Below are 17,970 nucleotides of genomic sequence, written 5' to 3' on the forward strand. Positions count from 1 at the left end.
AGTGCAACAAAGTATATCCATTGTCAGTTACATACACAAATTGAAACATAAGCATCATTGATAAAAAGTAAGAGTGCTGACAACTCTGATAGATAATAATGAAAAGTACTTACATATAATTTGTAATATTCATCTTGGTAATGAGTGAGCAAAATTTAACTAGGATTCATTCCTACCATCTATGAATTATGTGGATAAGAATATATACCAAAAATATGAAGATTGCATCTGTTCACATAATTTTAAATACACCAACACACTTTTCAATATATTTTCTTTTACGAAAACACAAAAAATTAGCACTTGTCAATAATTTAGCTAAAGTGCTAAAATAAAAAAAATCAAAGGTATTAAACCAGAAGCACCCACAGCCTTTGGTCTTGGAGATTTGTCCATAGATAAGCATTTTCGTCATTCATGAAGATTTCTAAGACAAAACACTACGAGTTATTTATGTGAATTCCTTCCTTGTTCTTGCAGAAGACATGCTGGCTGTGAAACCTGACCTCAACCAATCTGAGACCCCTGGGTTCGTGTTCCGTGTGTTCACCAGTGTCCCTGAACTCCAGGCGCTCCTCTTCACTCTCTTCCTGCTGCTCTATCTGATGATCCTCTGTGGCAACACTGCTATCATCTGGGTGGTCTGCACGCACAGCTCCCTGCGCATGCCCATGTATTTTTTCCTGGGCAGTCTGTCTCTCCTGGAAATCTGCTACACCACAGATGTGGTGCCCTTGATGCTCTCCAACATATTGGGATTCCAGAAGCCCATATCCCTTGCTGGTTGTGGAACACAAATGTTCTTCTTTCTCACTCTAGGCGGCACTGATTGCTTTCTCTTGGCAATCATGGCCTATGACCGGTATGTGGCCATCTGCCACCCTCTGCACTACAGCCTCATCATGACCCAGAAGCTGTGCCTCCAGATGGTAATGGGATCCTTGAACTTGGCTCTATTCCTTTCCCTGCAGCTCACTGCCTTAATTTTCACCCTGCCCTTCTGTGGACATCACAGGGAAATCAACCACTTCCTCTGTGATGTGCCCCCGGTCCTGCGCCTGGCCTGTTCTGACATCCATGTGCACCAGGCTGTCCTCTACGTTGTGGGCATCCTGGTGCTGACAGTCCCATTCTTACTTATCTTCATTTCCTATGTATTCATTGTGTCCACCATCCTGCGCATGCACTCCTTTATATCTAATCTTAAATGTAGCATATAAAAAAAGAGCTGAAGGTGTGTTTTAAATTTGCAAATTGCTTTAAAGTTGTAAAGATCTATATAGCATATGAGTAACTGTATATTTTTAAATTATGGTAAATTATTCGACTATACCATGTCAGATATGTGAATTTCACATTCCTGGAATAAAAGATGACTCTGCGGTTGAAAAAAAAAAAGAGCTGAAGGAACTCTTAATTTTATGGAAAATGATATAGACAATAAACTGTTCCACCTTGGGTCAATATAAAGTATGTGGAAAGAAATATCCTGTAGTCATATCAAGAAAAAGAGACTGAAGCTGCTTTGTGAAAGGATTTTAGAAGAGGTGACATCTGCAAAAAGTGAAAAGATGAGTAAAACTTTTTTTTGAAGTTTAAATAATATTGAATAGTCTGTTCAAGGCTGTGTGTTGAGTATGACATAAGCAAAACAGGATTATACGGCCATGACTGTCATTCTAAGGAAGTTTAACTTTTTTACTTTTCTTTTTAAAATTTAAGACATGATGGGATACTATTAATTAATAGTATTATAGAGATTAATATTGCCTTTAAGTTATTATTAATTTTGAGAGGGAAAAGCGAATTGACAAGAGAAATTTTGAAATTGAATCTCAGGTGACTACTTAATATTTATGTCTACAAAAAGTTTGAAATACTGGGATACGTTGCAAAATGAGAGGACACATTGATAATTGATGGTACCAAAACAAATGCCAAAGGAATGTCAAAGGGAGAGACAAGGAGGAGGAAAAAAAGAAAAGGTAAGAAAAATAACAGTATAAACCAGCTAAGCACGAAAATGAAAGAAATACATAGAGAAGAGCTCATGAAGGAGAGCCAAGAGGCTAGAAACTCAGAGATGGTCTATTTGCAGGGAAGTTCCATGAAGAAAGGGAGCTAATGAGCAACATTCTGAAAGGGATTCAGAAGCGCTTTCACTAACAATTCTCCCACATCATCTGTAATTACAAGGTCTTTGATGGAAGCTGATGAAGTACTTTCTCTGCCTATGGCATAGCTGGGTGTCAAGGACCCAAGAAGTTTGAAAAAATAATTTGGATAGGAACATTTATGTAAAGACACAAATGTGGAGACATTTTAGTTGCAACAACTGGAGAGTAAGTGTGACTGACACCTCCTGCATTATGTCAAAGACGCATCGGATGCTGCTCTGTGACAGTGTCATCGTCTGTAACAGAGAGTCACTCAAATGCTTGTGGTGCCAATACTGTGGGATAAGAAAGGGGACCCTGAGTGAGTTGAAGGATTATTCTGACTCTAATCAAAGAATTTGTTTAGGACTGCAGGTAGTTTTTAATCCAATCACCACTTATTCTCCAGGAAAAACAATTCTGAAATAACTCAGCCATCCTTTTGGTATTTATAAAGACATACATTTAACAACTCGTGGAGGAGCAATCACAAAGATCTGGGTTTTTGATCTTAAGAACCCAGGTTTTTTTTCCCTTAAGGTCAGATACAGTGTTTCACATTTCTGATCCCAATAATAGGGAGGTGAAAGAGATAAATTTCTGAGGTTTGATGGTCAACCAGTGTAGCCTGCTTAGTGAGTTACAGGGACGTGAGCTACCAACCTTTCCAAGCACACACCAAAGCTAGCATTCGCAGAAACCAATAATCACTCAGCAAGGAGAATGTGAGTAATGCTTCATCTAATATTTTTAGGAAAATAAAATGGAAATGTAGGTACTATTTATAAACAATCAAGTAAAAACACATTTTGGATAAATTAAGTAATAATGTTATTAAGAACTGTTTGAGATTAGTAACTGACAAATATGTTAGAACTGTAGGTCAAGACAGTGTGTATTGAATTTTGTCTTCTGTAAGAATCATCTGGAGTGTTTACAATTTGGAACAACAGTTGGATATTTTTTACCTGTATTATAGAATTTTTAATGTATTTAGAAGACCACTATAGTAAAATTATTCATATGGTAAAATGCTATACATTATCACACTTAAACTATATTTTTAATGAAAAATTATTATAGTCTTAATTTAAAACCTATAGTTTTTTAATATTAGGATTAAAAAAGAGAAACAATATTAGCCAAAACTAACCAGTGTTACTACACATTATAAAATAACAACGAAGTTCTGTACATCCCTTAGAGAGTTAAATCAAATGTCATTTTTTAAGACATTAGTAAAATTAGTGGTGGAAAATGACTATATGTTCTGCTTAAATTTCTTTGACGAGTTGAGTTGTAAATCTCCTCTGCAGAATTCTGGTTTTCTAGTCCTGTAGTTCTCCAGTTTTGTTACCACAGGTCAGCATTTGAACCTGAAAATCTATTCAGAAATGCACACGGTTCTGACACTGACAAAAGTTTTGACTAGTTCATTAAGAATTGTGTGCACCGTATTTTGATCATATTGACTCCCTCCCTAAGTCCTTCCAGATTCAAGTCACTTTCCTACCCACCCCACTCTGTGTCCTTTCCCTTCATGCCCATCAGATCCCTTATGCATCCGTCTATTTTTCAATATGTGTCTTTTCAGTGGAGCATAATCCATTTACCGGAGGCTACATTTGACTTCATCTCTCTCATAGATAGTAGTTGCTAGTAATGCTTCTATTAGGTGAAAGGACTTTGTGCCCACCTACCCATTCTTGGTTAAATTGTTAGGTTTTATTTTTTAACACACTCTCATAAGCTCCTTCTGCCTGTTTAGGTTTTAGGCATGGTTGTTTAAAATCTGGTATTTATATTTGGTTTTCAGTAAATATGACTTATGCTAGATGTCTCAGAGTCCTTTGTATTAAAACGCTGCCTCATTGTTCTAACGTCTCTTCATTTCCTCTCCTTTAAGGTTGTTTCAGAGAAAGTTTGTAGCCTGAATCCATGGATAAGATCAATTACTCAGCCGTGTCTGAGTTTGTGCTGCTTGGCCTCTCTGGTTCTCAGGAACTTCAGTATTTCTTCTTTGTTTTATTCTCTGCACTGTATATTGTCATTGTATTGGGAAACCTTCTCATCATCATAGCTGTGACTTCTGACAGCAGCCTGCACTCCCCCATGTATTTCCTCCTGGGAAACCTTTCTTTTTTTGACATTTGTCAGGCTTCTTTTGCCACACCTAAAATGATTGCCGACTTTCTGAGTGAACACAAGACTATATCCTTCAGTGGCTGCATAGCCCAGATTTCTTTCATTCATCTTTTTACAGGAGGGGAGATGGTACTACTAGTCTCCATGGCCTATGATAGGTATGTGGCCATATGTAAGCCTCTACACTATATGATCGTCATGAACCGAAGTACATGCACTGCCTTGGTGATAATCTCCTGGGCTGTGGGCTTGGTGCATACATTGAGTCAGTTGTCATTTACTGTTACCCTGGCATTTTGTGGACCCAACGAAGTAGACAGCTTCTTTTGTGACCTTCCTCGAGTGGTCAAACTTGCCTGCATTGACTCATACAACACAGAAATACTAATTGTGGTAAACAGTGGAATTCTTTCCTTAAGCACTTTCTCTCTCCTGGTGAGCTCCTATGCCATAATTCTTGTCACAGTTCGGTTCAAGTCTTCTGCTGCCATGGCCAAGGCATTTTCTACACTGGCTGCTCACATCATGGTAGTAGTATTATTCTTTGGACCTTGCATCTTCATCTACGTGTGGCCCTTTACCACCTATCCTGTGGATAAAATTCTTGCTATAATTATACAGTTTTCACTCCTATCCTAAATCCCATTATTTACACACTAAGAAACAGAGATATGAAAGCTGCCATGGGAAAAATTGCAGCCCGTTACTTCAGACCACGTAAAATTTCTGAAATGCCATTAGTAACAAGGATTTCCCTTCACTGAGGGAAAACTCAAATTCTTCAGTTCAATTGTCTAACTACAAGTATTTTTATACCTAAACAGTGAAGCAAATAGGAATGATAATATATAAAAGATTAATGGATATTAACAAGTCTTTTCCTAGTTATTATCTAAACAAAAATTAAGTATCCCCTCTAAAAGAAAAAGGCACTGTATACTTGATTATTAAGTGGTATATATACCCTGATTTAGTAATAGGTAAGTAAGAATATAGTTCAAATAATGGGCTGGGACCCAATTTTTTTGTCAGGGATAGATTTAAAAATTTGATCATATTAGTTTTCTTAGAGAGATGTCTACAAAGTCTTTGTACATACAAAATATTTAAGATCCCAAGACTAAATTTTTAAGTTCAGTAGCTAGCCAGTTTACTGATTTATGATAAGTACATGTGTTTAAATTCTTAGGTTAGGAGAATTCTTAGGTAAGAGAATGCTCCCAGTGTATCAGTTAAACCTGAACCAAATCATTTTCCTATAATCAGAGCTTAATGTATGGAATGTTATATAGTCAAAAGCTTATATTCAAAAATTTTCATGTAATGGGTTTTCTCTAATCAGTAAAAGTGATTCTTTTTGCATTTTAAATTAGAAGTGGTAGAATATCTTTACAATCAAGTGATAATTCCTTAGTGGAAATTTTTTAAAAAGTCAAAAGGCTAATATTAAACATGTACCCATTTGGTGATTCAGACCAGATAGGAACATTTTTCCAGGGCTTCAGAAATAATCATAGGGTTTATTAATGTTGATTGGAATTGTTTTTATATTTTGTTTCCCAAATCTTTGAATTAATAAATGATATATAGACTACCATAAGCATTAGATTTACTTTGTGCATGGAGTATAACTAACAATCTCTACACAGAGAGAGGGGAAACAATAGCTTTATAAATTCAGGATGGTAGAAGACTAAGGCTGGAAGTCATTCAACAGATGCTAGCCTGAGTATTTAACAGGGCTCCTGGTTCCTCCCTTTCTCATGTTGGTTCTGTCTGGATACCTATCCCTTGCCTCTGCCATTTCAATACACAGTGTCTCTGGACACTCAAAACCAACACTTCAACAGCTTTATTTCCTTTGCTTCTTCCTGGATTCCACAGTCTCTCCAACTTGAATGAAGTTATCTTAAACTCAAAATTAAGATTTACTCAGGAATGAATAATTATAGCATTTGTCTTTGTGGGCTTGAGCTACCTAACTCAAGATAATGCTTTCTGTTCCATCAATTTTTCCTAAAATATAATATTTCTCAGTACTAAATAAATTTACAGTGTGTACATGGATTATAATTTCATTGTGTGTTTATCAGTTGAGGGACTTTTAAGTTCATACTATTTCTTGATATTATAAAGAGAACAACAGTATACATACATGAGCATTTATATATGTCCTGTCATACAGAGGTATCTTTAGGTATGTGTAGGATTGTAATAGATGAGTCATAAAATAGTTTTAGAGAAAGCTCTGTAATGATTTTCATAGTGACTTCACAAGTTTACATTTCTACCTATCACCACATCCTGGCTAGAATTTGTTTTTATTTGTTTTCTGGGTGATGGTCATTCTGATTAGAGTCAGAATGAATAGAATCTCAAAGTAGTTTAAATTTGCATTTTCTTCAAGACTAATCATGTTGGACACATTATAAAAAAAACTATTAGCCATTTGTCTTTCTTCTTTTGAGAACTCTCTATTTTTATGGGATGTTCATTTTTCTTGTTTTTAATTTTTTATATTCTTCATATTAAGCCTTTGCTAGATTTAAAGCTGATGAAGGTTCTCTCCCACTATATATATATTACATTTTAACATTACTGTCAATTTGCTCTACAGAGATTTTAATTTTATGAGGTCTCACCAGTCAATTGTTGGCCTAATCTCCCGAGTGACCAGACACTTGTTCAGGAAGTCCTCATTTATATCTATATTTTAAAGTGTTTCTCTACTTCTTCCACTATCCATCAAGGACGTAGGTCCATTTTGAGTTCATTTTGTTTGAGGTGATAGGCAAAGGCCTAGTTCTTCATATAGATATTTAGTTTTCTGATTATCATTAAGATCAGGTGACTACAGTTATGTGGGCTTACATGAATGTCCTGTATTCAGTTCCACTGATCCCTCTCCTCTTTTTACTCCTTCCCATTGTCTTCTTCTTTCAGTACCGTGTTTTTTTATGACCATGGTTCTACAGTTTAAACTAAAACCAGTCAATCAACATTATATTTTTATTTTTCAATATTGCTTTTACTAAACAGTATTTTTTATACTTTTGGATGAATTCTATTATTTTTTAGATATCTGTGAAGAACAGTTCTAGTGAGGAGGGCTATTTTTACCACATCAGTTGTTCTTTTATTATTCTCGCATATCCTCCTGATGACTTCTGAAGACTACTAGAGAATGGTTATTTAAAAAGAATGATCAAAGATTTCAACCAATTAAAATAATTTCAGAATTTTTTACTATATATATATATATATATCATAATTTTAGGTGAAAGAATTCAGAGAATTAACCAAGTCCTTAGCATTAGAATAGCATGAAGGAAACAGGCAAGGTTTTATATATAGTTAGTTATTGTTTTAGGGAAGAATTACAGCTACCCATATCTAATATTGTGTTAATTCTGTGATAGTCTCTTAAACATTCTTATGTAGTCAAAGTCCTTAATAAATCTATCTTTCCGTATATCAACTACTCTTCTTACTACCAGGGTTAGAAGTTTCAGTTACCCTCTTTCTTTCTTTCTTTCTTTCTTTCTTTCTTTCTTTCTTTCTTTCTTTTTTCTTCCTTTCTTTATTATGAAGGAAATCATTAAATCGGTGCTTGCTTATAGTTTAGGAGATTTGGTTCATTATCAGCATGGTGAGAAGCATGGTAGCACACAGATAGACATGGTACTGGAGGAGGAGCTGAGAGTTCTGCTGTGAGTCCCTGCATCCACTTCCATCTCCTGCCAGAAAACGCACCTCTGAGGATGACTGGGAAAGGCACCAACCTATGAATATAGTAGCATATCATTAGTAATGATTTCATTGATTTATTTTTGACCAATCCCATTTGGTTCTACTCTAGGTTTCTGGGCTATCCAGTTCCTGGCTATTGAAGCAGTATCAGACATGGGCTCCCTCTCTTAGCATAAACCTCAGAAATTGGTTGGCTATTTCTACAAGTTCTGCACCAGTATTGCCCAGAACATCTTGCAGGCAGGACAGATTTTAGGTCAAAGGCTTTGTGTCTGGGTTGGTGTCCAGGCTTCTTTTAATGTAGCTGGTAGAGTATCTTCTCACATCAAAGGGAACAGAGGTGAAGGCTCCATGCAGGTATCAGCTCGATATCTCCATGCTCAATGAGCTGTGTGGATCTTGTCCTTGGCAATGGGACACAGCTTCAAAGAACAACCCTCTGTCTTAGCAATAGCCTGGGTTCTATGAGAATCTCTACAGGAGCCCCTTGGCCAACAAGTCAACCAAATGCACCTCAGTCCTGCCAGGGGGAGACTTACCTGGCAATAGGAGATGGCCAGTTCACTCTGCATTCCCTCATTACTAGGAGTCCTAAAATTGGATTATCCTCATAGATTCCAGGTTGTTTCCACTGCATTAGTTTTCTCCTTCCCCAACAACCTCCCAATCACAGCTGTCTCTTTCCCTGAACTCTCTCCCCCATTCCATTTATCTCCTGCAAGATCTCCTCTGTTCACATCACCCCCAATATGAGTGAATGTTGAATTGGATTATTTGCTTCTTTGGTATCTAGTTTCTTGAGATCTTTATATATGTTGGATGTAGCATTGGTAAAAAAATTTTCCCATTCTGTAGGCTGTTGTTTTGTCCTATTGACAATGTCCTTTGCCTTACAGAAGCTTTTCGGTGTCATGGGGTCCCATTTATTAAATTGTTGACGTTAGCTTCTGCACTATCACTTCCTGTGTAGGTAGTTGTCTCCTGTGTGGATGCATTCAAGACTACTCCACACTTTGTTTTCTATCAGGTTCAGTGTATCTGCTTTTGTATTGAGGTCTTTAACAACAGTTGGACTTGAGCTTTGTACAGGATAATAAAATGAATCCACTTGCATTCTTCTACATGCAGACATACAGTTTGTTCAGCACCATTTGTTGAAGATATTAGATTTTTTTCAGTGTGTATTTCAGGCCTCATTACGAACACTTAGGTGTCCAGAGGAATGTGAATTTGTGTCTGGGTCTTCAGTTTGAATTCATTGATCAATGTATCTGTTTTATACAAGTACTGTGTGTTTTTTATTACTATACTATCCATTATCTGGAGTACAGATTTTTAAGTATGGCATTGCGAGTCTGTGGATTTTGTCAGTGTCTGCTGTTATGTCCCCCTTCTTGCTTCTAATTTTGTTAATCTGGATATTATCTCTTCATCCTTTAGTTACTTTGGAAAAGGGTTTGTCTAGCTTGTTGATTTTCTCGAAGAACCAACTTTTTGTTTCATTGATTCTTGGCATTGTTCCTCTTTGTTTCTATTTTACTGATTTCAGCCCTCACCTTCTTTCTTGCCTTGTTTTCCTCTTGGATGAGCTTACTTCTTGTTCTGGAGCTTTCAGGTGTCTTGCTATGTGCTAACATGAGATATCTTCATTTTTCTTTTCATATAGAGAATTAGGGCTTTGAAGTTTTCTCTCAGCACTGCCTTCATTTCATTCTATAAGGCTGGGTATACTGAGAATTCTTTTCCATTGAATTCTACAAGGTCGTTAAGTTCTTTACTTCTGTCTTGACCTAGTTTTCATTCAATAGAAAGTTTTCCAGTTTCCCTGAGTCTGTAAGCTTTCTGTTGTATTGTTGTTGACATCCAGCTTTAATCTGTGGTAGAATCCTTTTCTTCCTCCTCATAATCATCCTCATCCTCATCCTCACCATCCCCATCCTCCTCCTCCTCATCCTTCTATTCCTCATAATCATCCTTCTACTCCTAATAATCCTCCTCCTCATCATCATCATCCTCATCACCTTCTTAATCAATCTCATCCTCCTCCTCATTATCATAGTGATAGTGATTATGATGATAGTGATGATGATGATAGTGATGATGATAGAGATGATAGAGATGATGATATTGATGATGATGATAGAGATGATAGTGATGATAGTGATGATGATAGTAATGGGGTTTTGCTACAGTTTTATGGATGAACGGCTCAGGATTCTTTATATATTCATAATAGTTATTAAAAAATCTTCACTTTCCTTATACTTGATCTAAACATAAAAAATTATACCGTGTTTTCCATGCTATAGATGAGCATGTTTTTAGGTGGACAAACTTGACCAAGTCTCCCCTGCCAAAGCAAGCATTCTCTTCTTCACCCTTTGTTTTCTGACCCCAGGCACTGGAGGTTACCGAAATCAACAAGATGGCTGCCTTGGGTGGGAAGGCAACTCAGACACTTAGTGTTCTTCCAGTGTCTCCAGGTTAAGGCCTGAGGGTTCTGGGGTACAGTCAGGGAGGAGGCACTTCTTTCTTCCATGGTGAATCCTAAACATAAAAGAGCAGAAGGGAGAGAAAACAGAGACAGTTTTCTTTGCTTTGATTCCCCCCCTCCTCTTTGCCATCTAGCTAAAAAAGGATGGAGGGCAAAAAGTCCCCCGTTTCCTTTTGAAAATCACTGAGATTTACTGTAGCAGAAGAACTGAATGTATTCATCCATCTTTCTCTTCTCTTACTTATAGCCCTTCAGAGTAAACCAAAAGTCCATGCACATCAGAAAAAAAAAAGGTATGCCTTCTCTCGTTACCACCCTTTTACACAACCCTAATCTGGATATGCATGCCCCCAAACTACCCTGTACCCAGTTCCTCCCCATTAGAGCTGGGAGGCCCAGCACAGATGGGAGCACCTGTCCAGAGATCTAGGATGCACAACACAGCAAGTTGCACCTGTCCAGGTGGGTGAAAGGCCGGTGGCACACTGAAGACTGCCTTTATAGAGTTCAAAACACAATAGCTGTGTTGTTGCCCCCCCTAGTGGTAAATGATCAGAACATCTGTAAAAAGGGAAGTTCCCAGACCTCTAACAATTTCTCAACAAAAACAAGCCTTTAGATAACCCTAAAGAGAAAGCTATCATTAACTTTCTGACATCTACATTAAAACTTTATTGCCATAAACATACTGAGTAACTGTTGTCATTCTATGTGACCACAATCTAACTGTGATAGAGCTGTTGAGTACAGGGAAACGGTTGTGCCTAGTCCTCTAAAACAGAAGCCACTGACAGTGTTCTGAATCTCCGTACTAAAACACTGGATTTGAGGATTTGATAATGGCAATTTATAGGTTTGAAGGATAAAAATTCAAAAGGAACAATGCATATTTATGTCTGTAGACATGTCACTGAAATGCCCATTTTACATGGGGAGGCAAAGAGACTAAACCCCCTGTGTCTTACGTGAAATCCTCCCAATTTAGCTGTTGACAAATGGGAATGGGGTAGCATAGCAGCTTGCTGGCCTCTGTGCCATGCTCCTCACTCTGCAGCAAAGCTGCCAGTCAACATGCTCCACCCACTCACAGGCCATACAGCCCTGCTAAGCAGAAGGCAGATTGGTTGGGGACACTGAAGCTCACAATTGCAAGCCCACACTAGCTACTGGACACACCGGATCCTCCATGAACACTGTGGGACATCGAGTCACCGCCTAAAGAAAACAGCACAGACTAGAAGACAGCATGCAATAAGGAGAAGCCATCAGGATAACAGAAGCGATTACAATCAGAATTCTAATTACACGAACACATGTGCTAGGTGATATTCCATCCATCAAACGACAACAGCACTACAGGAAAGCAACCATCAATACAGGAGTGAGTGAGAAGGATAAAAGCTGTCACCAAACCAAAGGGTTAATTGCAAATGAAATGAATTCTAGAATGAGAAAGAATTATCATAGCATAATTATCCTGGGATTCAAATCTGGTGAGATATCTCAAACTGCAGAATAAAAAGACAAACTAGTTTAAACAGATGTGCAGGTTAAGAGGCATGGGATGTCAGCTGAGTATAACCAAATCCAATTAATAGACTACAGGCCATGACAAAGAGATACAGATTATTAGAGAGACAGAGAAAGGATGACAGAAAATGAAATCTAAAGAGGAATAAAGAAAAAGGATCAAGGGAGAAAGGAAAAATGTCAAGAATTCTATCTGGAAATCCCCCTTGAAATATTTTTTTTGCCAAGTAACAAAAACTGAGATTTTGTCAACAGACAGTCTACCACACAGAAAAAAACATCAAGTGGAATTGTTTGGGTTGAAATGGAGACACTGGAGAGTAGTTCAGATTCATATAAAAATAACAGAACCATCACATGAGCTGTTGTGGATGGAGTTTTGCAGATAGAACATTAAACTCCAAGTCCACAAGCCCCTGAGTGGGCTACTTGGTGTCCAGATCTAGGATGTTATCCACAGGGACCTGGTACCATGGAAGAGCTACTCCAATCTTGCTTCCAAAGTGCCACTGGGGAGAGCTACCACTTCTGGTGAAGGTGGGAGTTGAGTTCACCACATCTGTAGATTGGATTTCAATCTGCAGGAGGCATTGACTGCTAAATTCATGAAACAAGATGGAATCACATCTGACTCAGACAATGTCTTCCCAGTTCTGCAGAAGCCACAGACAAAGGCCGAGAGAGCTTCATGACCTGTACTAACAGAGACACTGGACTACGGGGGTCTTGAGCTTGGGAGTTGATGGCAAATGTCAGTCAAGAAACTGAGCTCCAAACACACAGCCCATTACCATAACAAGGTTGGCAGTTGAGAAGCACGGACAGGGCAAACCAAGCAGTGTAGACCAGCATTGTGGGTTAACATTGTCTACCAGGTATGTGTGTCAACAGTATGGACCATCAAACAATGCGGACCAAGAGTGATGCCCAGCAGTGTGATCCAGCAGCAGATGTTACGCAAAGTGAACAGGTGGCACATGGAAGAATTCCCTCCCCCACCACCTCTCAAAGAAGCAAGGACCCAAACGTCTATGTTTGGGTTTTGTGAGGTCAAAGCCAATGATTTCCTGAAGAAATCTTCAGAGGTAGAAAATGTATCCTCAGTGGCGCTGCCAACACAGCTGAAGACAATACAGAAAAGAGTTGAATTCATTAAAACACATGTGTTCCTGATACTGCTCTGACCCTCAAGCTGTCATCCGGGGGGGAAGATGGGGGCACTTGTGCAGTAAATGCCAAGTGATAGGTAGTAACTTTTTCCATGGTGAAAATATTCTGGAACATAGAAGTGTACCAAAAACTGAAGAATAGTGCATTCACTCTGGTGAATATTATGGTATGTAATTCACATTTCAATTTTAAAGCATGGTCCAAGTATTTCAACCATGATCCATTTTGAGAAAATTACTTTATGATTCATGGTAAGCTTGAGATGAATTATAGAGGGTGTGTGAAAGATTAAGTCACTGAAAGTAGAACTCAAAACAAAACAGACTGTATTTAAAAGCTGTAAAAGAAGAGATTGATAGCTTAGTCTGTTATAGTATAAAACCTCTGCATACCAGTGTCATAACAGAAATACATGAAAAAGTGTTATATAAAAGGAAAATATCTGTATCATGTGACAACAGTTTAAGTTCCAGAATATATAAGAGTACACTTTCCAAAATGGCAACTCAATCAAAAAACGGACTAAATGATAGGAAACATTTCAGAATTCACCTAAGAAGAAATCTCAACATTCTATACATGTCTGAACACATGTAGACAAGGTCAATATTAACACAGAACTTGAAAACAAACAATGATGAGCAGTGCAACATTCCCAAGTGTATTCCAGTCTGTCGGAGGGAGGCTTTCATGAAGACGGACAGAAATGACACCTGTGGACCAGCAGGTGCAAGGAGAAATTAATGCAAATCCTTCAGAAGAAACATTTGGCAGTATATTTCAAAATCTGCATATTTAAGCCCCGGAATTTTGAGTCTAAATAAAACCCAGCGGTCAGGGGAGGAGTTGCACAAAGTCCCAGCAGTCAGGGGAAGACTTGCACAAAATGGGGCTGAAGAAAGGTATGCACTGAGATAGATTCATGTTTATCGCCATGCACAAAACTTAAGTTCACATGGATCAAAGGCCTCAACATAAATCCAGCCACACTGAACCTCTTAGAAGAGAAAGTGGGAAGTACCCTTGAACACATTGGCACAGGAGACTGCTTCCTGAACATAACACCAGTAGCACAGACACTGAGACTGACAATCAATAATGGGATCTTCTGAAACTGAGAAGCTCTGTAGAGCAAAGAACATGGTCAACAAGACAAAACAGAATGGGAAAACATTCACCAAACCTACATCTAACAGAGGAATGATCTCCAAAATATATGAAGAACTCAAGAAACTAGTCATCAATTAAAAAATGGGGTATAGATCTAAATAGAGAAATCTCAACAAAAGAATCTCAAAAGGCACTTGATTCTCAACAGAGGAATCTCAAAAGGCACTAAAGGAAGTGCTTAATATCCTTTGCACTCTTCCTCTGATGGTGGGAGTGCCAACTTGTACACCTACTTTGGAAATCAGTATGGAAATTCCTCAGGAAAATGGGAATCAATCTACCACAAGTCCCAGCAATTCCACTCTTAGGCATATATCCAAAAGATGCATGTTCATACAACAAGGATGTCTGTTCCACTATGTTCATAGAAGCATTAGTTGTAATAGCCAGAACTTGGAAGCAACCTAGATGCCCCTCAACGGAAGAGTGGATAGAGAAAATGTGATACCTTTACACAATGAAGTACTATTCAGCAGAAAAAAACAATGGAATCTTGAAATTTGCAGGCAAATGGACAGCACTAGAAGAAACCATCCCAAGTGAATGAGATAACCCAGTCACAAAAAGACAAACATGGTATGTACTCACTCATATATGGATTTCAGACATGGATCAGGGGAGTGCCAGCCTACAATCTCACTGCCAGAGTATCTGGGAAATAGCAAAGAACCTAACAGAGATATGCAAGGTACTCCAGAGATGGGAAATGAGGCAAGATCTCCTGAGCATATTGAGAGCAGGGGGGGAGGGGAGTGGGAGTTGGGAAAAAGAGAGGGGAAAAGAAGAGGAGAGAGGAGGTCATGGGGGAGCAAGAAGGTTGAGTTGAGAAAGAAGAATAGGGGAGAACAGGATGAGAAATACCACAATAGAGGGAGTCATTATAGGTTTGAGGAGATATCTGGTACCAGTGAGATCTCTAGCAATCTTCAAGGATGACACCAACTGGCACACTAAGCAATAGTGGAGAGACTACCTTAAATGTTCTTCCTGATAATGAGTTTGACGACTGCCTTATATGTCATCCTAGAACCTTCATCCAGTGACTGATGGAAGCACAGGCAAACACCCACAGCCAAACACTGAACTGAACCCCTGGAACCCAGTGACAGAGAGGGAGGAGTGATGAGCAAAGGGGTAAAGAATGGGCTGGTGACCAACAGAAACAGCTGACCTGAACAAGAGGGAACTCTTGGACCCCAGACTGACAGTTGGAAGGCTGACATGGGACTGATCCAGACCCCCTGAATGTGGGTGTCAGTGAAGAGGCCTGGACAATCTATGGGGCACTGGGCAGTAGATCAGTGTTTATCCGTAGCGTACAAATGGACTTTGTGTGTCCATACTACAAAGAGGGGTGCTTTCTCAGCCTGGACTCTGGGGGGAGGACCTAGAGCCTGACCTGAATGAAATGACAGACTTTGGAGATCCCCTATGGGGAAGGGAGTGAGGATAGGGTGGGAGACTGGGTGGGCTGGTGGGTGTGTGGGAGGAGTGGAGGGAGAAGGAGCTGGGTTTGACATGTGAAGCAAGTATTTTTCTAAATAATGAAATAAAAATCAATAGTAAAAATATCCTTTGCAATCAGGGAAATGCAAATCAAAACAACTCTGAGAATGGCTGTCAGAATGGCTAAAATCAAAAGCACCAATGACAATTTATGCAGGAGAGGATGCAAAGAAAGGGAAACATTCCTCCATTGCTGTGGTTGTGCAAACTTGTACAGCCACTTTAAATCAGTATGATGATTTCTCAAGAAAATGGAAATCTATCTACCTTAAGACCCAGCAATTTCACACTTAGATATATACCCAAAGAATACACACTCACACAAGAAGGACATCTGTTCAGCTATGTTCATAGCAGTGTAATTGTAATTGCCAGAACCTGGAAGCAATCTAGATGCACCTCAATCATAGAATGGATAGAGAAAATGTGGTGCATATACACAATGGAGTACTACTCAGCAGAAAAAAAAACAATGGAATATTGAAATTTCCAGGCAAATGGATGGAACTAGAAGAAACCATCCTGAGTGAGGTAACACAGACACAGAAAGACATACATGGCATGTGCTCTCTCATAAGTGGATATTAGACATAGAGCGAAGGGTCACCACCCTACAGGCCACAACCACAGAGAAGCTAGGAAACAAGGAGGACATAAATGGATGCCCTGAGAAGGGAAAGAGACAAGATCTCCTGAGTAAATTGGGGGCATGAAGGAGTGGACAGGGAGGTAGGAGAGAGAGGAGGAAAGAAGGGGAGTGGGGAGGAGAACATGAGGAATCAGGAAGGTCGAGTTGGGGGAAGAACAGAGAAGGAGAGGAAGGAAAGGCATACCTTGATAGAGGGAGCCATTATGGGTTTAAGGAGAAACCTGGCACTAGGGAAATTCCCAGGAATCGACAAGGATAATTCCACCTTAGAATGTAAGCAATAGTGGTGAGGCTACCTAAATGACCTTCCCCTATAATGAGACTGATGATTACCTTAAATGCCATCCTAGCGCCTTCCTCCAGTAGCTGATAGAAGCAGAAGCAGAGATTCACAGCTAACACTGAGCCAAACTCCTGGAATCCAGTTGTAGAGGAGGACTGGGGAGCAAAGGGGTCAAGGCAATGTTGGGGAAACCCACAGAAACAGCTTACCTGAGCACGTGGGAGCTCATGGACTCCAGAGTGACAGCTGGGGAACCTTCATAAGATCTAACTAGGCCCCCTGAACATGGGTCTCTATTCAGGGGCTTGGGAAGTCTATGAGACTGCTGGCAGTGGAACCAGTATTTATCCCTAGTGCATGAACCGGTTTTATGGAGCCCATTCCCTATGGAGGGATACTCTCTCAGCCTAGATACAGGGTGAGTGCCTCGGTCCTGTCCTAAATGATGTGACAGACTTTGATGGTTTCCCATGGGAGGACTACCCTCTCTGAGGAGCGGATGAGGGGGTATTAGAAGATGGTGGGGGGAGTGGGAGGATGGGAGGTAGAGGGAACTGGGATTGGTATGTAAAATAAGATTGTTCCTAATTTCAACAAAAAATTAATTGAAAAAGAAATATATACTTTGAATATCCCCAGGGCGGGATACCATGCTTAGTGGCAGTTATAAACCTGGTACATGAGCTAGCTTGTTGGAGCCCATTCCCTGTGGTGGGAAGCCACACTCAGTCTTAATGCATGAAGAGGGGCCTGGCCCTGCTCCAACCTATTGTGTCAGACAATGTTGAGTCTTCATGGGTACCCTTATCCGTGAGGAGGAGCCGAGTAAGGGGTAGGCTAGGGAGGAAGTTGAGGTGTGGTGGGAGGAGGCAAGGGGGTTGGGAGTAGGGGTGGGAAAAAGAACTGTGGTTGGAATGAAAAATAAAATCAAAAAATAAAAAAAATGAAGAAGAGTGCATACTGTTGCCAGCTTATTTTAGCAAAGCACATGAATCCTCAAACGTCCATCTGCGCACAAATGCTAACTCCCTCCATATTTATGGCCTTGCACAGACTCCAATCCCTTTGCTTAAATATCAAGACATCAAGGTCATTTCTTAGAAGAAATTTTCAAAAT

At 39.3% G+C, this 17,970-nt stretch overlaps 2 protein-coding genes across 2 annotated transcripts; both read left to right on the forward strand.

The window, feature by feature from the left end:
• The first annotated feature begins 426 nt into the window (after positions 1-426).
• Positions 427-3,171, forward strand: LOC121136170 (olfactory receptor 10Q1-like). Its single transcript, XM_040735954.1, has one exon. The coding sequence runs from the start codon at positions 486-488 to the stop codon at positions 1,218-1,220; it is 735 nt and encodes a 244-aa protein (XP_040591888.1). The 5' UTR covers positions 427-485; the 3' UTR covers positions 1,221-3,171.
• An 878-nt stretch (positions 3,172-4,049) lies between these two features.
• Positions 4,050-6,374, forward strand: LOC121136180 (olfactory receptor 4K5-like). The gene is given in 2 exon segments (XM_040735982.1): positions 4,050-4,911; positions 4,914-6,374. Coding segments are annotated over 2 exon segments (969 nt in total). The 5' UTR covers positions 4,050-4,094; the 3' UTR covers positions 5,066-6,374.
• Positions 6,375-17,970: the final 11,596 nt, after the last annotated feature.

The sequence above is a fragment of the Mesocricetus auratus genome, unplaced genomic scaffold (genome assembly GCF_017639785.1).
Source record: "Mesocricetus auratus isolate SY011 unplaced genomic scaffold, BCM_Maur_2.0 Super-Scaffold_100053, whole genome shotgun sequence".
NCBI lineage: Eukaryota > Metazoa > Chordata > Mammalia > Rodentia > Cricetidae > Mesocricetus > Mesocricetus auratus.